The sequence below is a fragment of the Lepidochelys olivacea genome (assembly GCF_965140295.1).
Source record: "Lepidochelys olivacea isolate rLepOli2 genome assembly, chromosome: 8".
In the NCBI taxonomy this organism is placed as follows: Eukaryota; Metazoa; Chordata; order Testudines; family Cheloniidae; genus Lepidochelys; species Lepidochelys olivacea.
In genome coordinates this window covers 50,333,704-50,355,069 of record NC_140418.1, presented here as the reverse complement: position 1 = coordinate 50,355,069, position 21,366 = coordinate 50,333,704, and the positions used below count along the sequence as shown (strand labels likewise).

At 41.2% G+C, this 21,366-nt stretch overlaps 1 protein-coding gene across 3 annotated transcripts in view; it reads left to right on the top strand.

Annotated features, from left to right (window-relative positions):
• COP1 (COP1 E3 ubiquitin ligase) overlaps positions 1–21,366 on the top strand; it is a 228,234-nt gene that overhangs the window by 152,969 nt on the left and 53,899 nt on the right. For all 3 annotated transcript variants that reach the window (XM_084635924.1, XM_084635925.1, XM_084635926.1), the window contains exon 16: positions 17,095–17,212. In XM_084635924.1, the coding sequence (XP_084492050.1) occupies positions 17,095–17,212 (118 nt within the window). The remainder of the gene's footprint in view (positions 1–17,094; positions 17,213–21,366) is intronic.

The following is a 21,366-nucleotide window of genomic DNA, read 5'->3' as shown; positions in this document are numbered from 1 at the left end:
ATTATGCAGGTGTTTAACATGGAACACAGCGTGTTTCTATATACCAACTTCATGAAATCAGAGCAGCAGTTCTCAAACTTCAAGAGTCAGCATCCCATATCTAAAATTCCAAAGTGCTTTGCAATACCGCTTTTATGATTTTAATCAGTGTAGTTATGAAGGATCCTTCTGCTGATGATTTACTAGTGCGGTTTTCTAACCCACCTGTTATCAGCGGTATGCATACCACAGTTTGAGAACAACAGAATTAGAACACGTTCTGGAGAGGAGCAAAGGCTTGTGTGGTGACAGAGCTTCATGCTTGATACTTGAGACATAAATGGATGAAGCAAATTATAAAACCAATGTGGTGTGGAGCACATTTTCAATTTTTTTCTTGTATGCTGAGTAGGTTATAGGCTGACGACTCTATGGGGGGGAGTTAAGGTGGTTTAGGTCCCTTGTTTGCAAAGTACAGTCTTCACTATATTTCTTGGAATTTGTGTTTAGCATCAATTTTTTTGAAAGCTACATAGTCCTTGCTTGAGGTGCATATTACCTGCAATCCAATGTATCATTAATGAAGTCTGGTGTTGGGGCATGCATAAAGGAAACTTGCACCCTTGTGCTTCATGTATATGCTGTCTGTATTGCTCACCAAATAAAAGGAATGTACTGAAGTACTGAGGTGATTTGATTCTGGTCAGAGGCCAGGCAGAAAACTTTTTGGCACAGTCACTGTGAATTAGGGCTCTTTGCTCTAATAGATTTGGCTACTGTTTTACTTACTGATAAAACTCTGCTGACTCCGCTCGTCTGCCCATTGTAGTTCATATCATACAATTCCTTTTGATGCAGAACAATCCTTTGTATTGAGCTCTTGTCCTGGCTCTGTCCCTTAATTGGTGGCAAGAGAAGAAAATGGAAGCAGATGACTTAATGGTCACTTCTAAAAGGAGGATATGTGGTCTGGTAGGCAGAACTATGCACTGAGAGTCAGAACAGAGTGTGGCTCTGTCACTTGGGCACTAGACACTTTGGGCGAGTCACTGATGTCCTCTGTGCCTCATTTTGTCTAATGGAAGTAATAGCCACAGGAAAGGGGTGTTGTGAGACCTACCAGGCTGTAAGATTTTGAGATACCTTTGATGAAAGGTGTTCTATATTTATGGAATATAATTATATAATATTTACTTACAAGCACTTCTGCTTCCATATCAAGTATTGAACTAAGTTCACATTAGGTGCCCTGGAGAAGTACATGTGGCCCACAACTGGCACTTCAGCCACTCCTCTAGGAGAAAACCCACAATGACTTTCTGTGGCTAATGCTGATGTGGTGATTTTTTCTTTTCTCTTTTTTTTGGACTGTTGACTCTGAAAGCACCACCTAAAGCTCATTTTGACCAGATTAAATTTAGAACAAACTATGTCTGACACAGAGAGACTCTGCTTGATGTAGGACTTGGGTTTCAGTTTTATGAAATACATCTCTTAAAAGCACAGCCTCACCATGGCAGAGGGAGGAGGTAAGAAACTGTTTAACTGCAACCTGATAGTATCTGCCACAGGGGAAAGGGCATTTAAAGAGAGAGATCCCAGCTGTCTGATTTTAATAAAATATTCTATTTGCATGCTTACTGAGTTGAAACATTCTGCAGTATAAACTGTAACCACTGCCGAATACAAAATACAGGTAATTTTGTGGTCTCTTCCTCTTTTTTTTAAACAAGATAGTATTTTTTTATCCTGAAATTAGTGATATAAATCATGACCAAAGTTGTTGTTCTTCCCCAGCAGTAACACACGGATGCCTTCTGCCCATATATTTCCCAGTAGCACAGCTTAGAAAAACTAGTTGACTGAAAATGTATGCAGTTTGGACCTAGATTGTTTAGCTTGTGTCCAGATTTGGTGTGGTTAGGCTGTCTGTTAACTTCAGCATGCTAAATATAGCTGATATGGTGAGAATAAAATAGTGCTGTAATGCTGTTAACAGCTACCATTGACTGTTTATTTCCCATAGGCAGTATAGAGATCAAGCCATCAAAAATTCCCTGATTCCTAGCTCTTGACACTAGAATGGTCTCCTGTTGGCACTATTATTATGTATTTGTATTACCCTTGTACCTAAGAGCCTTAGCCATGAACCACAATCCCATTGTGCTGGGTGCTTTACAAATACAGAACAAAGAGAGCTCTTTGGAGGAATAGGTTTACAATCTAAGATTAGGTAACACATGGATACAGGGGAATGAGATTACAAGGAAACAATCGGACAGTTATTGGTCAGCATGATCTGTACTGGTCTCAGCCCACCAGCAGCCTAGCAGTAAGCATCACAGACTGTAGCCATCAGCACTAACAGGTCTCTCACCTTTTTGTCCTTTCTCTTCCTCCATTCCTCTCAACTCACAATGGTACCGGACTTGAACACTTCCTAGGAAAAACCTTTTCTTTAAAGTCCCCTCTACCCTAGACCAACAGAGATGATTTTACACAACATGTAGAAAATAGGTTTTTTAGCAGTGCGGTCCAATGAAGACTCCCTGAAAAATCAGTAAATCACTCTGCATTTTCTCAGCCCCTTTCTCTGCACCCCTTCTCACTTATTCTGAATAAACAGCAGGGTCTTTTTTAAAAAAAAAAAAAAAACACAAACAAAAAAAACACTACCACTCTTGTATCTTGAACTGCTGTGTTCTGCTCCTTCTTTCATTCAATTACTTAGTGAAATGGCACAGGGGAAGGAATGTTTGTATTTAACTCTTTTTAGTGCCTCTAGTCAAATTTCCAAAGCAACATTTTCACAGCATTTTTTGCCCCTATTACCAGGCATGAAGAATTGGTTTTTCCTTTAGATGTCCAGATGGGATGATACTAAAAATGAATTGTTATCCTGCATGTTTATCAAATGCATGGTTTTTTTCCCCTCTGCATCAGGTTCAAGATTGCTTTCCGAGGAAATTGAGTCTAAATCCATAGTAGAGCTATTTAAATCCAGGATGTTCTTAATGCAAGATGCACAAATATAACTCTTCAGAGTCCATATGAAAGAGTTGGTAGCATACCAGCACCTGCACATTCATGGGGTTATATGTGAGCTCAAACTAAGAACCTCTTTCTATGTTTTCTGGGGAAAGAGGGCTGTCTGTTTATTGTCCACTCTCTACATATCTACTCTATGGTCACCATAGTATCTGAGCGCCTCAGAACATTGAGTTCAGACTTGCAGCACCCCTGTGAGCTAGGAAAGTATTATCCCATTTTAGAGATGGGCAACTGAGGCACAAAAAGATGAAGTGACTTTCCCAAAGTTGCAGCAGAGCCAGGATTTGAACCCAGATCTCCCACTTTGCATTAACCACAAGATCATTATCTCCTCCTTTGGGTTTTCAAGGGGTGCCAGGTAGCCAGTCCTCTCTTTTAGGGTCTTTAGAGGGCCCCATAATCCAGAGACCAGTTTCCTAGGGAACTGAAAAGTAGGAGGAAACGAATCACTGGGATTCTCGAGCAATTGCATATTAGGGATTTTGGCATCTGCCTCATGCCTAGAGAGAGCCACTTTTAAAATTGAGCTTTCCAAAATACAGTAAAATTGTTGTAAACTGTGTGGTTACCCTGAAAACGTACATGCTTGAAATGCCTTCAGAACACCTTGATTTTTCTAAACTCGAGTAACTTTGCTTTATCAGACTTATTTGCTTGTTCATGTTTAGTTTGTCAGGTTGCTGTTATGCTGAACAGAATAGAGGAGCTAGGACTAGAAGAGTACTTTAGTGACTAACGTTCAGGATAGGAGGGCCTGTCACAGTATGGAAGGCCTCTGCAGGGAACAGAGCACATTCAACAGTCCTCAGTATCACAGAAATTCAGGATACTCGCAGACTTTGAATAATATAGCCTTAAATGCATAAATCAAATGAATGCTTATCCAGTGGTATTGACGTATGACTGAGGATGCAGGATGCCAGCCAGTGATAATGGCTCATGTTAGAACATGCAAGACACATGTTGCTATGCCAGTAGCTTTGTTTTCATTTACAAGTATTCTCCGATCTCTTTCTGAAGACCTCCATCCGGTAAACAAAAAGTCCTGATGCACTTCCAGTTCAGGACCCCATCCAGCTTCTTCAGCAGCCTTGAATGAAGCTGATAATGCACTGTATGTCCAGGACAGACCACTTCTTTGACCATCCATATCCAGTGGAATATTGATCACTACAATAAGTGGAGCACCGACTTTCTCCAATGTCCTGTTGTAAAACCAGTCTTTCAAGCTGCTTTAGATTTGTGTGCTTCGACTGCTTTGTGTCACTTCCAGCTATTAATGGAGGAGCAATGTGATATTAATGACCCAGAAGATAGATTGGGATGTTTCTAAGAGAATGTGAAGGCTTTTCAGTTAAAACAAATTCTTACCTTAATAGGCTCTCACTGGTAAGTACTTAGCTATATTGAAAACCTAAATTGATTCTCAAAGCATCTCTTGTGAGCAGACACATGGTATGTTTGGAGTGGGAGTAGGTTGATACTTTGGAGTTGGGGTGCAAGTCACCTTTTTCTGTAAATTTATGGGGAGATTTTTCCAAAGGCACAAAAGACAGTTAAGCACTGAGCTCACTTTTTGTGTCTGAAAGTATCTCCCTCAGTGCTCTTGGAAAGTACCCAAACTGGTGACATTGTAGACTAAAGTCTTCAGCTGTAGAATAGATATTGTATGGGGGATGTACAGAGTTTCTCCATCACTCTACATCAGCCTTGACCTGCAGGGGTTGTTCTTTTGGGGTGTTCAGTTTCTGCACCCAGTCTTTAGCCTCTGAAACCACCACCAAGCATACCAGTTTTGGTCATGGGTTAGGTAAGTGGATTCTTGTCCTCTTGGAAACTGAAACTCATTCCAGTGAGGTGATCAAACAGCCAACAGATGAAACCCAAGTACCACATTTGTTCTTATTTTCATTGAAGGAGTCCTCATTGTTTCCTCACTCTTTCCTTGCAGAGTCCAGATCCTGTTGGTGTGAGGGGAATCTGTGTTCTGAAAGTGTGTGGTGTTTCACCTAAATCTGCCTTGAATATTTAAACATATTGATTACTCTTAAAGTAAACTGGGTCCATTTTTCTTAGCACAGTGTTCTGAAAGTTTCAATTTTTAGTAGTCTTCATGTAAATTGTAGAATGTACTTTATTAAATTTCTACTTACTTTCAACTGCCATTTTGCACCTACTGCTGCCTTGACACGCACTTGCTGAAAATCTTTTTATGGCACCAATAGTGTCAGAATCCATGGTGCTAGAATTTAACCATTTCAATTGTGGTCTAACAAACACAAGCTGCAGCCATACTGTACTATCTTTTACTTATAGCAAAGCTGGTTCATTTGTAGCCAGCACTTGAAGTGAGGACCACAAAGGAGAAGCCCAAATGGTGAAGAAAGTAGCATTGGTGATGCGGAAGATGAATCTTACCTTGGTCAGCAACAATTTGGGAAACTGATTTGGTAAAAAGAAAAGGAGGACTTGTGGCACCTTAGAGACTAACAAATTTATTTGAGCATAAGCTTTTGTGAGCTACAGCTTACTTCATCGGATGCATTCAGTGGATCCGATGAAGTGAGCTGTAGCTATAGTTCACGAAAGCTTATGCTCAAATGAATTTGTTAGCCTCTAAGGTGCCACTAGTACTGCTTTTCTTTTTGTGAATACAGACTAACACGGCTGCTACTCTGAAACCTGATTTGGTAAAGGTAGTCACCTCTTGTGATCATCTGAAGAACTCTTCAGAAGAGTAGAGTAGTTAAATTTGTGTATTTATGTTCCTCCTAGTTTAAAAAAAACCCAAAAACACTAATTTCAGCTGAATAAAGTGGTTTTTCTCTTAACTGTTGTGTTTAATGTTGTATCTGTGTTGTTCTCAGGATATAAGACAAGGTAGGTGAGGTAACACCTTTTATTGGACACTTTTTTTGGAAGGGACAAGCTTCTGAGCCTCACAGAGTTCATCAGGTTTGGAGAAGTTAATTAGATTATCCAAACTAAAATGCACAATGGGACAGATCCTTAAACATAAAGGGGTCACACACAACTATTGTGTAACTGTTGGGAGAAAAGTTAAACGGTTGCTAGATTTCATCCCAGAAGTTACTGCTCTTCAGTAGTGGGTGAAGTGATAAAATCAGTTTGAAAAGCTTCATTTGATTATCCAGAGAAAAGGATAAATCTGTCATTAGCAGAAATTGATGTGTTAATTGTTTTGCTTAAATACTCTTTTCCTGAACATTTTCTTACAGCTTAGTTGAAGTCATTTAGCCATCGTCACGAAATTATTAAATTTGAAATGAACCTCGTAATTCAAGAATAGAAAAGGCAAGTCTAGATTCATCTTTTTCAAATTGCTGTATCCCTTAGAGAGAAGAATGCTTTCCCACTTTAGGAGTTCCCAAGGCAGCAGTTTCATTTGGGAGTGTTCCAGCAATTTACTCAAAGGAATTGCTTGATGGAATGGCACCTTCTGTAATGCTTCAACACATCATATTTTTAGTATCATAATACTATGCTGTATAGGCTGCTGCTTAGGCCCAAATTAACTCCTCCAGTTCCTTATTCCAGTGCAGTACCATTTAGACCTTTTTAATGTGTACCATTTGCTGCATTTCACTGAAGCTTAGCTCAGAGCTAGTAAAGCCTCTGGCCCCTGAGTGTGCAATATGCTGATGCTAGAGTTAGTTTACTACAGATTATATCTATATTTTATAGAGATTTTTATCACTATCTGAGCACTTAAGCATAATAAGAATTCTAAGGGAAGATGATTCTACTAGAATTCCACACTAAAAACTGGGTTGAGAACATTTCCTGAAAGGTGCATGGTTAGGCAGCCAAATATCGGGAAATGTCAAAACTAAGGTTCCATGTGCAGCTGTAAATCTGCCCCCTCATATATGCTTTGATACAATCTAATTACATTGCAGACTGTGGTAAATTGTTTTACCTTACATAAATGTGCATTATCTTGGTAATATTTTTTTTCTTATACGTGAGCTTGTACGTTGGGCCCATGTCTGCACAGTGGATGCCCTTGTGCCTCCCTCTCCAAGGGCATAAAAGGTAGCGTGGGCAAAACCATCCCTCAGTTCCTTTTTACCTTCCATGGATGAGAAATGGAGCCCTTGCAGTTTCCTCTTTGTGTGCTGTATGGTTTTGATACCATTGTGTGTGTAGGTAGTAAAGCAATCATTGTTTCTCCTTTTTTTCCCCTCCAGTTCGCTAGATATTAAACCTCTTATTTGTTAGTTACTTCCCTGGTACTGGGATTTATTGCTACCCCAAAACAAGTCCCTTGGGATTCAAAAGTTGGTCCTTCTATTATGCAGCTGTTCCACTTAATGACGGTGCCTCTTTTGCCTTTGAGAGAGGCATATCACTGTTAGATACTCAATCTGTTGCTCTATCTCTGAGAGGACACAGGTAGAGTGAGCCTTGTCTTAAACTCTTTCTTCTGGAGAGCTCAATGAAAGCCTCCTTGTTACCTGTGGAAAGGGCCTATTAGGCCTGAATAGGCTTCCTCAGATAATGCTCCTGTGAGTTGCTGCTGACTTTTAAGTGACTGAAACCTTCATTAACTGAGAACATCAGAGAAGCGAAGTCCTCCTCTGACCAGCCTGAGATGGGTAGGAAAACATTGTTTCCACAGTGAATGCAGACCTAGGTCATGCTCCCTGGCATCTAGTAAAATGAAGCATAGATTTTTCTCATCTCCCTTCCCCTCCCTTCTTCAGGGACCCCTCTCATGAGCTATTGCTGTGTAGCAGCCCATATAAGATGACATGGGATCCAAGAATCGAACTGTGACAACTAACACATCTTGAAAAAGATCAGTGCTGCAGATGAGCGATTCCATTCACCTAATTCTGTGTCTCTTCACCATGCTAAGTCTTAGGATCAACAAAGAAAAGTCATCACTTTACCCAAACCAGAGAATAGAGTTCATGGGGGGGGCTGTATAGATTCCACATCAGCCAGAGTATATCTACCACAGGGGAGATTCAAGACTATGGTAGACCTAATCAACCAGCTACAGGCTCAACCACCCTGTCCAGAAAAATTATCACTATGCTATTTAGAATTCAGAGAAGGCAATATGTCTAAGTATAAGCAAGGGATCCCCAAGTTGCTGAGTTTTAGTTAGCCCTAAAGAACATACTGTGACAAAGTTCCTGCTCTACCTTGGTGGGTCTTGCGCTTATTGGCGGATTTGCTCGCTTTGGAGCTTCACGGCAGCCCTCAGCTTGGCTGTTTTTCTGAACCCACAGTCCAGGTCGACGACTCCTGTGTCTGACCAGGAGTTGGGCGGATTTGGGGGGAACCTGGGCCCACCCTCTATTCCGGGTTCCAGCCCAGGGCCCTGTGGAATGCAGCTGTCTAGAGTGCCTCCTGGAACAGCTGTGCGACAGCTACAACTCCCTGGGCTACTTCCCCATGGCCTCCTCCCAACACCTTCTTTATCCTCACCATAGGACCTTCCTCCTGGTGTCTGATAATGCTTGTACACCTCAATTCGCGTTCACTCTCGGCTCCTAGTGCCTCTTGCTCCCAACTCCTCACACACACACACCACAAACTGAAGTGAGCTCCTTTTTAAAACCCAGGTGCCCTGATTAGCCTGCCTTAATTGATTCTAGCAGCTTCTTGATTGGCTGAAGGCATTCTAATCAGCCTGTCTTAATTGTCTCCAGAAGGTTCCTGATTGTTCTGGAACCTTTCTTGTTACCTTAACCAGGGAAAAGGGACCTACTTAGCCTGGGACTAATATATCTGCCTTCTATTACTCTCCTATAGCCATCTGGACCGACCCTGTCACAATATAAAGTGTGCATATGTAGCAGCTACTATCACCTTTTGGAACCTAAACCTGCAACTCATTTGTGTGTGTATATTTATCTGCTTTAACCTTGTAAATAACTAATTTCTTTTTCCTAGTTTTAGTTAGTTTATTACAGGATTGGCTACAAGCATTGTCTTTGGTAAGATATCAAACCTACAATTAACCTGGGATAAGTGACTGATCCTTTGGGACTAGGAGTAACCTGAATATTGTGATTTTTGGTATAAGGGACTATCCGTCACAAAGGCAAGCTTGCGTGAGTGGCAAGATAGACCAAAGGGGACCATCTAGGAGTCCACGTTAAGGCTGTTACAGTTCTTGAAGAATTCACACTTGATACTTGGTTGGTGAAATCTAATTATAGAACATGAAACCAATTTGGGGTTTGTGCCCTGGTTTGTAACTGTCTGCCCTTAGGTTTGCACCCACGTTTGTGAGCTACTCCAGACAACCTGACTGTCTATCTGACAAGAAACCAATCTTTGAATTGTCTTTTTATGTGAGAATCCTCTGCAGATCTGGTCAAATATTCACAAGATTTTCCACACAAAAACCTTACATTTTTCCCCTTCCCATCTGAGCCCTGGACCCAGCAGATTAAGATCTCTAATGCTGTATGTCTCTTTTCCCTCTTAATATGAGACAAATTATTTAGTGGAGATTTTATGGGCTGCTGTGTCAAAAGCTTTAGACAGTCAATAAAAAATGTCCCCAGTGGGTAAAGATCATTATCCATAGCCTGATGAATGTCATCTGTAACCTCAAGCCATAGGGAACCTATCGAATGCAAAGGTTAAAAACCAGTCTGGCAGTTCCCATCAAGGCTGCTGTTCCCTTCATCTACTCAGCAGAGGAAGATACAGCTATATAATGAAATGCTAATGTTGAGCCACACTTAAAAAAAAATGCATTGAATTTGATTCTAGTGAAAGAAACAAATACCATTGAATGAAGCAAGGCATGTGTTGCAGGTAAGTGCTGTGCAGTTATCCCCACAGAGTTCTGTCAAAGAACAAAACTGCTAGCCTGTAACACCCTGCTGTCCTGGTTGTGAGCGTCTCAGGAGCCATGTGCCAGTTGTTAGCTCTGATGGCACTGCCAAGGATTCAGTGGCCAGACTTATTTAATGTAACTCAACCATATTGAAAACTCTGGTAATTCTATGGTTTCCTTAGTTGTCACTTTTTCAGATCTAGGCAACGGAAAATAAATCCAAAGAAACCTTGAGTTATGCAGCTCTTATATGGACTTTGGGCTGTCAGATACCAGCACAGCACCTGGGAGAGTCAGACTGAAGTGAAAACTTGCTTTGGTTGCGTTATCCCACTTTAATGCCCCTTATTGGGTAACCATTGTTAAGCAGCTAGAGCAACTGCTCTGAAACAATACTTAAGAGCTCATTGGACTATGGGTTTGATGTTTGTGAAACTGGTCAGTATGTAGACAAGGGACATAAGAAATGCCCAGTGAACCCAATATACCCAAGTCATTTCAGGTGCACTCGAGAAACACAGAACAAGAACTTTGTTCCAGTTCACTGCTGTATCACTAGGGTTTCACTTCTAGAAAAGATTGCTAGGAGTCCCATTAGGTGACAGAAGATTGTTGTTCATAGGCAGACTGTCCTTGTAATACAAAGTGAGGAAACTCAGTGTAAAAATAGAAGTGAAATACAGCAGATAAATCAAAAAGTTTTCTGTTTTTAGTTGCAGAAAATAAGTTCTTGTATTTGTGACTGTTTCTGCTAGTACAGAAGAAGGCAGCTTGGACATTAATGTGGTTTTGTAAACATTAAGTGAAGCATGTAATGAAGATGGCTATGCTAGAGTAAAATTCCTTGTACTGTTGTCGTAAGGAGAAGGCAGGACTAGGAGAAGTGAAAGGTGCATATCTGAGCTCTCCCAATGCCATTGGTGGCTCCTAATAATTATATATGTACAGGCAGGCATTGGTGTGATGTAGTTTTATCTCTGTTCTCTCCCAGTCATGTGACTATTATGTTGCAAGGGGGAAAATAGCATGGTGTGTTTGTTTTAAAAAGTTGAATCTGTTCCTCCTCCTCAGTATAAGTGTTCTGTTTAATACTGTCACTGTTAAAAAGCCCTTTGCTTCCTAACTACGTTGAACCCAGCTATAATTACCTTTGCCACAACACTCAAAACAACTGGCTCTCAAGGAAAGTGTCGGTATTAGTGATGGTAAATTGGTTTAACTTTGTCATCTTTCTCAGTGGATTCTCATTACTTTTCTTCACAGTTCTTCAGTCTACTGAATTGCAACCTCATACCAATTCAGATGATCTCCTTAAAATTGTAGGTATTAAGTATGTACCAATGTTGTAGGTACCTGGAGTGCACCAGCAGGGTTCACACGGAGCAGTTAGAGCGCAACAGGAAATTTGTGGTTTGAGCAATTAATCCAGTGTCCCAAACCCACTGACAGTCACTGAGACTTGCCTCCTATTAGACCCTGCTCGTGTAGTCTGCAGGCGAGGAGAAGCCAAAGGGGCAGGAGGAGGAGGTGGTAGTGGCAGGGGAGAGAGGGAATGCGACAGACTAAGGAGAAGAAGAGGAGAAGGATCATCCTAGGAAGGCAGTCCAGGTCCTAGGAATCACCAAGTTCATTAAGGGTTCTAGGTGACCTAGGAAGGCATCTTTTCTGGGACGAGTCCTCCCCTTCTCTTTGTATGGGCATCGGAGATCAGGGTCCCAGTTTGTACCAGGGGAAAGAAGAGGTCCAAGCAGCTACCCTAACTGCTCCCTAATTTTTTTCATAAATATTCCTCAGAGCAATGTTGGTATCTCTTCTTTTAAGCTTCTGTTTCTAGTAGCAATTGCCTTTGTGTGTCAGGTTTCTGAGATACCAGCCCGCGCTTACATGTCCCCGATTTAGGTTTCCATCAAGATAAAGGTATCTTATGTACTATGCCATCTTCAATGTATTTGGTTTTTTTATCAGAATCAGGAGATGGCTTTTCTTCCCTTATTCTTGTCAGTAACATAAGGGAGGAAGCTTCAAAAACCTGTCGGAGGGTCATGAAATTATATCTATGCCCCTAATTTTTGTTGCTATTTTTATTCCAGCCAGGGATGTTACTTCTAAATCAAGCAATATGGCATTCATGCTGGGCCTTCCTGCTAACATGAGCCTTTGGCCAATTATGCTGATATTCAAATTCTGCTAGTCCATCATTTTGTGCCTGTTCAGCAAAAATCCATTAAATTAGAGCATGCTTTCCCATGGGAGGATTACCACCATTTTCCATCTAGAAGCATCTGCAGTGCGGTGTTTAGTCAGAACCTCGGCTTTCTCAATTCTTCAGATTTGACAGTGGCATGACTGCGTACCCATTGTTTTTACCACCGAGTAAAATTTGTTTAGAATATGCTGTATCACTTCGAGATTCTGCTTCTCAGTTGTGTGTGTGCTGGGCACTCATGTCCAGATTTATTCGGGGGGGGGCAAAAAGCCTACCAACTCCAGTCACTTCTGAAGGGACTCTGAGTTGATGGGTTGCCATATACGCATTTTGGGCACCTTCCTCCAATCCACATATTCTAATTACCTGGCCCGATAGACTGGGAAGGTGGGGTGGGGTGTGGGAGCATATGGTGTAATAAAAGCCCCATTTATGTATAATCAGAAAAGCAGAGATTCAAAATATTAATATCTGCTAGGAAAGACATTGTGATGCTATACTGTGGGCTGCCAATGAAACTCATACCAGAGGGGTCAACCAGCCCGTGGGCTGGTTCTTGCCCACTTGGGGTAATTATCAAGGCCCTGATTTAATTATGACCTTAATCTTAAGGGGTGCTAATCCTTAGATTTAAATTTGACACCCACATTATTTGGAATTACCTTTAGGTGCCAAGTTGCTATCGTCTGTGTAAATTGGGTAATGTGCAAATGAGCAAAGAAAGAGCAGATAGGTAGTACTCCATTGTTTGTTTGAAGCAGAATGCAGCAGTACTTTCTCTAACTAAAATTTACCACATAAGAGCTATATTCTGTCTCTGACCAAACTTCAGTTGTTTCAGTGGGAGAAACTGCTGTGGATCCAGAGCCGTGTATGGCCCTACCTTTGCAGATCCAGACCGTAGTTAAAAATGTAATGTGGTTCTTGCATAGAAGGAAATTGGCAACCATATGCAAACGTGGCGCAAATCACAGTCCAAAGAGTGCTTTGAGAACAGAAAGGTTCTAACAGACCAATTACTTCATACTTCAAGCACGGTAAGGCAGCTGCCTAGAGCATGAACTAAAACAATATACTGTTGACCCACCATACATGAAAATTGCAGCTAACTTTGCTCCACTCCAAACCTCTGCTCCTTGCATACTAACTGATATCCTACCCTGTGGCTCTCTCCACAAACCTATATATTTTCTTGAATTTACATTTCACCTGTCTGACTTCACATATGCCAAACAGCACATAGCCTATATTCCTAACTGCTGACTTAATGTATACTTAACAGTAAATAACTTTGAAAAACAATTTAAATAAACAATTGCTTATTGCTTCTTGAAGTGGATTTATAATGTGCATAAAAATTTGAAAATAATATCATTTGAATTCTTCCAGCATTTCCAGAAATGGCAGACTGAGAGGAAAGGCTCGCAAAAATGTTTAGCTAACGCTATATTTGAAGTGCTAATGGTGGAAGTGATAAAGTAGTTGATGTGGAAAGTGAGCATTACCTAGAGTTTCTGGATGGCTGGAGAGATCAATTGTTCTGGTCTTCTGTTTGTGTGTTTCACTACTCTAGCTGTTCCAGAATCCAGGGAAATGTACAAAACTGCCCTACATTACCCATTCTTCTCTAACCCGTATTACAAAAGAAACTGCTTCTAAGGTCACCACTGATTGATAAATATCATGCACTTTGTGGTCAGAAGTTTTGTGGTGGAGAGAGACACTTCTTGGTCAGATGTCACTTATACCTCAAAGCCCAAAACATAGTCTATTCCCTTTTGAGGTAGACTGTCTTTGAGCACTTTGAAGAAACATTATTTAATACAATGAACTGGAGTCTGGGACTTTTCCAATAACTGTAGTTGATATTGGCTGCTCTTTTTGCCTTCTGAGGCAATTAAAGGAAAACTGTTGTGTATAGTGTGACCTGGCTCAAAAAACCTGAAGCATTTTTAGAAGTGAACAGCAGGGGAGCTGCTTCCAGTAACATTCAAGTTAACAGGAATTATTAGTGTCTTACTATATCAACCATATAATTTTAACCCAGAATAGGGCAAAGCATTTGTATATCTCAGGCAAATCAGACTGCATAAGAAATAAGCTTGGCATTTGAATGGCATTCAGCATAAGGCTTTGATAGTAGAAAAGTGGATTCAAAGTTGAAATTGATGTAAGTAAGTCTGCTGGTCTGGGGCAAAACCTTTGTGTTTATGCACATCGCAGTATTGTGGCAAAATTCCACAGAGAAACTGTGTAATTACTATGTTTGTGGCTAAGGAAAAAACTAAAGGCAAATAGCAGAGTGCTGCAGGTCAGAACTGAAGTGTATTTTATAGAGCTGAATGGAAAACTGAGCTATTACGGTGTGGTTTTAAGGGACACAGGCAGAGTTTTTGAAGGGATGTGTGCAGGGAGAGGGAATATTCAGTGTTTTTGAGTGCTGTATTTGTCTTTCATGATTAGAAGTGTTGTAGAAAGTTCAGTAATGTCTAACCCAAGATAGAGGGGAATGCCAGAAATTTTGCCAGTTGTGGACAATCTCAGTTCATTATAGTTCACTGGGAGAGGCTTCTGCTAGAATATCAGAAATGCATATTTTTCTCATTTTGCTTGGTTTTAAAGATCTGTTTTCTTAGCAGATGGCTTTTTTTTTCTTGTTTTGTGAAGGTCCATATGGCCTAAAAGAGAGTCTCTTTAATTGTAAAATGTGACCACCTGTTCTGATTTTAATGAATGCAATGAGCTTTAGTCCTAATATATCTACTTAAAAATAGCTACTTCAGTTCATAAAAAAACCAACCTTGGTTGGGCACAAATATGGTCACTGCTGAAATAAGCAATTAATAATTAAGTGGCTAATTTTAGAACCCTGTGGCCTTTCTGTTCCCTTGGACTTTCACTGATCCAAGCAGACAGTGATTGATTATCCTGCCAGCACAGATAGGCACATTGTGCTGGGGCCAGATGCCAGCACACTTGGATTGTTTATTGCAGTGTTTAGAAGGTAAGTGCAACTTCACATATTATCTGTGCAAATGGATGCAACCTCCCATCTACATTAATCTGCTTATTCCATTTCCCTCCCCACCCACACCTCTCCTATCACCACCTGAAGTATGAAATCTGGAGCACTCAGAAGGAATCTTCTGTTTAGATGATGATTGTCCAGCCGGAGAGGAGGCTGATTCCAAATAAAAATAGCTTTTAAATGGCTTATACAGTAACAAGTTCCTAATGAAAGACTTGTTGGAACCATCCAACTTGTTAAAGTAACTGCAGCCAATTCAGTGTTTCAGGGTTGCCAAATCATGCATGTTTGCCAGAATACAGAACACTTACCATATTTACCATATTTAGGCTGGGATTTTTCAAAGGAGCGAAAGGGAGTTAGGCCCCACATCCCATTAATGGGACTTGAGCACTTAATTCTGCTCAGCACCTTTGAAAGTTTCTCCCTTACTGAGTGAGCTTGGTGCATGATTTCATTCAGAAGCAGATTACAGTATTAAAACTGAAGAAATTACCTGGGGTTTTGATGGATAGCGGGCTAATATTTGGTTGTAGTAGAAACAATAGTTCTTGAGAGAGAGCTGCCAAAGGCAGTCTTTCAAATGATTTTGAATGCCAGTGGTGGTGGGTGCAATGGTTGAATTTCAGCACAACAGGGATTACGCTGGAAACTTGTCAAGCAGCTACGTGGTGGAAATCACACAAAGTGACTGCTTTTGAGCATTTGCGATATACATGGACAAGAGGATGTGATTTGAAAAAAAGATAAGGAAACCTCTCCTTTTACCAAAATACTCTTTCCATGTTGATGTACAGAGAGAAAACTAATCATAAAGGATGTTGGGTATAAAATGACGCCTCTACCTGTTTCTTATTTTACTGAAGCTGTGCTTGACAGAACCATTTCTCTAGCCCCAGACAAACGATTTATGTGCTTAGCCAGGTGAAAAGCTGCCATTGCTTGTTAATAGCAGTTTTGTAACTGTAACCTAATAGGTTTAAATCCAGTTTTCTCTCTAACCACTTAGATTTCCAAACAAACTGGGTATTATTTATAAGACTCTGAATATTGCGTTGAAATTCCAAGTGAACACAAAACTTATTGAATGTCTGTAACTATTGGCATTAAAACCCATTTAAATTTAATCTTTGTAATAAACCCCAGTTTTGAGGTTTGGGGTGTTTTTTTCGGGGGGGGTTGGTTTGTTGGGAGGATAATGAGAGGAGGATCAACCTAAGTTTTCAGTTGAGCTCTAGATCTATCGCATATCTATGTGGGAATGGGATTTTTGTTTCAGTTTCAACCTATGTATAACCTGTTCTCTCCCCATCCTTCTTTCCCCCCGTTTTTAATAATACCGGTCATTGGTTAAATAAAGCTCAGCATAAATAATAGAAAAGTGAGGAAGGAGTTGATTGATCTTGTTGGACTGAAGAGAATGTTTGGTGTGTTCTTGGGTTTGGGTGAGTTGGGTCTTTCCCTACTGTTTTCTGGGAATTGACATTTAGCTGCACAGAAATTTTAAAATGTAGTGTTACTTGCGTAGTGATTCTTTTTATGTGGTTATGGGCATGCAGTACATCTGAAATAGTTCTTAAAAGAAGCTAAAATCTAGTCTGCTTTCCCTCCTTAGCCAAAATGCCAATTCTCTCTTGATTTGAAATGAATTTGGAGGGAAGGTGGGAGAGAAAGGAAGCAGAAGTGTAATATGCTAGAGTCCATTTTGGATAAACATGAAAAATCTAGCCCATATTTTCCATGTTCCAAGTTCAGCAGCAGACTGAGTCTTCAGCCTATCTAAATCCAGTGCAGACTGTTTGCTAAGAAGCTTCACCTAGGTCAGAGTCAGGAAAACCTTAGACTGGATTTCTGTGCTTCTTCCTCTACTTTAGTACCTTGTGGCATTGTGTCACGTCTCTTATTTTGAACGGATTGATTAGACATAAGAGAGTGATTATCACAAATATCATTGCCTCCTAACAAGTTCTGCCTCTTTACTCTCTCTTCCCTGTTTGTCTCTAGATCACTGTGTTCACTACTATGATCTTCGCAACACTAAGCAGCCAATCATGGTGTTCAAAGGGCATCGCAAGGCAGTCTCCTATGCAAAGTTTGTGAGTGGAGAAGAAATTGTCTCTGCGTAAGTATTTCCTGTCATGTGGGCTAAAACCATTACAGTCATAGACTCAGAAAGCTGCTAAGAATCATTCTTGACTGTTGTACATACAAGATTGTGTGGGTGAGTGTATACCACATACTTGCAAATTGTCATTATGTTAAATAGCAGATTGCTGTGCTTTGTAGAACAAAAATAGAAAACAATTTCCGGTCTTGCTTGGCTTTGCTGTCTCATATAGCAAGGAGTTTAAGAAAAATATCAATACAACTGGATTATGGCTTATGATCATGATCCCCCCCATTCTGTAATATAGCTGTTTTGGAAGGAGTAGATGGGTGCCACAGTGTGGTGATATACTGGTCTCCTCCAAAACCCTGTGTGCAAATTTAACTTGGGTCAGAAATAAAGGAGAGGAGGGGCTAAGTTTAGTGGTCTAATGGACAATTGTCCATATTGGAAACCATACCACAGTTTCACAGATCTTGATTAAACTAGCATTTTCTGCTCTAGAGGTCTAGGGCCAGAACAGAATGGGATGTTTTAAGTCAGTACTGAGATAGATGTATACTGGTTCAGTACTACAGCATGGAGGATACTGTAGGTCAAAGTAGCTTATAGGCAGAGCTGTGTGATGGAAACTTCCACAGGGCTTTCCAGTGATGTCTGATTTTAATCAGTACCATATTCATCTCATTTTCATTAGCTTAACTACTCTCTAAAAGGTGCACATTTGTTTGCAGAATTTAAAGCAAATTAATCCCATGCTTTTGTTGAACTGAATGCTGTGTAGAAATGAAGTATTTTGGAAAAGTGGAAGGCAGGCAATGTCGTAGATGCATGATGAGATGGCACATCACACATGGGACATATAAGGATGAAATGGCACTGTCTTGCTTGAGAGCTGGCCATCTGAGAATGCTTATTCCACAACCCCAGGAGGGATACTGATAGAGCTGTCAGCCTCTGATAGGGCAACAGCAGGGTTGCGGGGACTGTGCGTGCAGAACTGGGACATCTTTTTCTGCTGCATGCTGAAATTAATTTATAAAAAGTAGATTGCTTTCATTTTTAGCTTCTCAAAATTTGGGAGAAGAGATGGTAGTAAGGTTTCTGAGTACCAAAGATTAACTGATTTAATCAAAATATGCATACAAATAATAATTCTCTTTATTTCCAACTAAAGTCATTTAATAGATGGTATTGATTTGTTCAGCCTTGTTAAGTTAGGCTTTGACCTCCGGCAGTGTTCAGAACTGCCTAATGTTTAGCAGGGTCCATTGATCATGTTGCTGCTTTACAGAGAGTCTGATTTTGACAGAACAGTGTATTCAGGATAATTTTTTTGAAGAGGATGTGAAGTGGAGGAGTGTAAGGTTACAAAGAGAGAAGATCAGAGTTTTCTTCCTCTCCCTGCTGTGTAGTGGTAGGTAGATTGTTCTTGCATTATGGTGCTCATATCTTGAGCAATGAAAACATGATTAGAGGTTGAGATGAATTTGTTAACATTAAATGCATTCTATCAACAATAGATTTTAACTATTTTTATTTTAATGAACAAGGATTTAGACTGTATGACACTAAAACACAGAGGTTAAGTACCTGTATATTAGGATCTTCCTGATGAATTGGCTGATAGCACAAGTGAGCAGAAGCAGTCATAGCATTCTGACAGTTTAGGAGCTGGGAAACAATTGTGTTAGTGACTCATAGATGTGAGGTTAGCTAGTCTGTGACTGGTAGCAACCCATAGAAGGTACAAGAACTTGTGTTTTAAAATCAGTAGTAGTAGCTGCCCTAATAGTACAAGGAGCCCCTATATCTCTGGGAGGGCAGGCAAAATAAAATTGTAACCCCTCTCTATTTCTAGAAAATACTGCAGCACTGTACAAATGTGAAAGCATAGCAAAGGGAAAGGGAAATGTCTGACAAGCTCTCTTGGCTAAGGCTTATAAGATCAAAGGAGAATACACCACCTTCTTTGAATGATGGTCCTGATGTGTATATCCTGTTGCGCTTCCAGGCTTCAAAATACCTCCCTCTTCTCCCCCCATATATCTGCCTGACTCAGCAAGGAGTGTACCTCCTGCCACAAGGTCTGACTTGAGAGTGAGGGAATCTACTCCAACAGATCCTCTGTTGAGAGACTTGTCAAGAAGGCAGGGAGCATCCTCATAACCATGAAGCAAATCCTCCAAGTCTACTCTAAAGAAGTCAGATAAACCCTGCCTAAGTTGAGCAAGTCTTTCTGCTCAGCCCATGAGGGGACTTAGCATGTCCAAAGTCTTGGGGTCATGACAAGAAAACCCACAAATTCAGGGTTCTGTTGCTACCAGACCATGTGCTGGAAGCAATGGTGCCTCTGGTACCAATTAAACCTAAACACTGGGAACTGATGGCACAGAGAAAAAGGCACCATCAGGCACCTCAGCCACTGACTGTAATAGTTCTACCTTGCCTGACCGTGGAGCAAATTATAACTGGTCTGGCTCAGTTGGTTCAGGCAGGCAAGACCCCGCACGCTCGAGAGAGAGCAAAGAATTATGCTCCACTTGATGACATCTTTGCTCTCCTGGATCCCCAGTCTCCATTGCCAACAGGTCCTTCCCTCACGAGGGAGGACCTGACTCCACTGGAAGATGCATCTTGTGGGAGGAGTCTGTCTCCCATTCCATCATCCAGTCATGGTTTCCCTCCAGCGGAACTGTCTGTACCACTGATAGATCCAGAGTCCGTCCTTTCTTGGGAGACTCTGAACCACCCGATGAACCAGTCTCCTCCTCTGAGGCGTGTCTGTCCAGAAAAGGGAGCCTGTCATGGGGTCCACTCCCTGTGAGCAGCACCCCATGCTGGCTGTCCTGGGGGTTAGCTCTGCCCGCTTGCACTCTCCTTGTGATGATCTCTTCTCCCATCTGTCTTGCTCTGCTGCTTTGCTCGCTCCCAGGACTGAAGCTTCCTCTCTGTGGCTTGGCCCTCTGGCCAGGTCAGTAAAGTTCTCCCCTTCTGGGGAATTCAGTTTTTCCAGACTTGCTGTCCAGCTGGTGTCTCCAACACCCTTGCTACTCCACAGTGGCCGATAAAGGAACCCAAATGTTAACAGCAAAATGTTAATTTGCCCTAGCCAGAGGAGTGGAATTTTTCTTTCAAATTGTATTCCTAACTCTTTTGTTGTCCAGGCTGCCACGGAGGGAATCTAGACAGATCACTGTAAATCTGCTTCATTTGAGAGAGAGGGTAAACTATTTGATTTATTGGGAAGGAAAGTCCTCACTTCTACTAGCCTTCAGTTCAGAATATCCAGTCAACAAGCACTGATGGCCAGTTATGATCACCTGAACTATTCCTAGTTTGTGGCACTCATTGTCTAACTTCTGCAACAGGATAGAGCTCCATTCCAGGCTCTCATTGAGGAAGGCAAGTTGGTTGTCTTCAATCACAGTAGATGCAGCAGATGCATCTTCAAGAGCAATGGCTGTTGCCATTGTGATGTGACATGAATTGTGGTTTCATGCTTCAGAGTAGCCCAGGGAGGTCCAGAACACCATGGAGGGACCTGCCCTTTGATGAAACTCATCTTTTTAACCAAAAGACACAAGAGTCCTTGCACATTACAAAGGACTATAGGGCTGCCTTCTGCTCTCTGGGAATATATGCACCTGCCCCAAAGAGAATTCCACAGGCAGCCATACAAGCCAAGACTGGTGGATCAATAATTTTGCCTCCAGTGGCCTTATGAGCCACCCCATAAGAAGCAAAAGGGTTCAGAAGTCTCATTTTCCCACACATTCTGTGGCAATATCCTCCTCACTAACCTAGCCCCCATCTAAGTAATATTTTTGATGGGATTTGGAGTGCTGCAAACCAGTGATGTCACCACCTGCTGATTCCCACATACCCTTTGGAGCTCATCTAGCACTTTTCCCACAACTGGAGTACCATAACAATGGGCACATGTGAGAACTAATAGTTATCCATTCTGGCTATGCAGTCAAATTTGCATCCCTGACCCCTCCAAAGTCCCTATCCTCACACCTTTTCAGGGGCTGTTCTCATGAGGAGATTCACAAACAAGAGGCAGAAGCCCTCTTACTGCAAGGAGCAATAGAGTGGGTACTTAGTACCAAGGAAAGCGTTTTTACTCAACATACTTCCTAGTACCCAAAAAGAAGGGCAGCTGG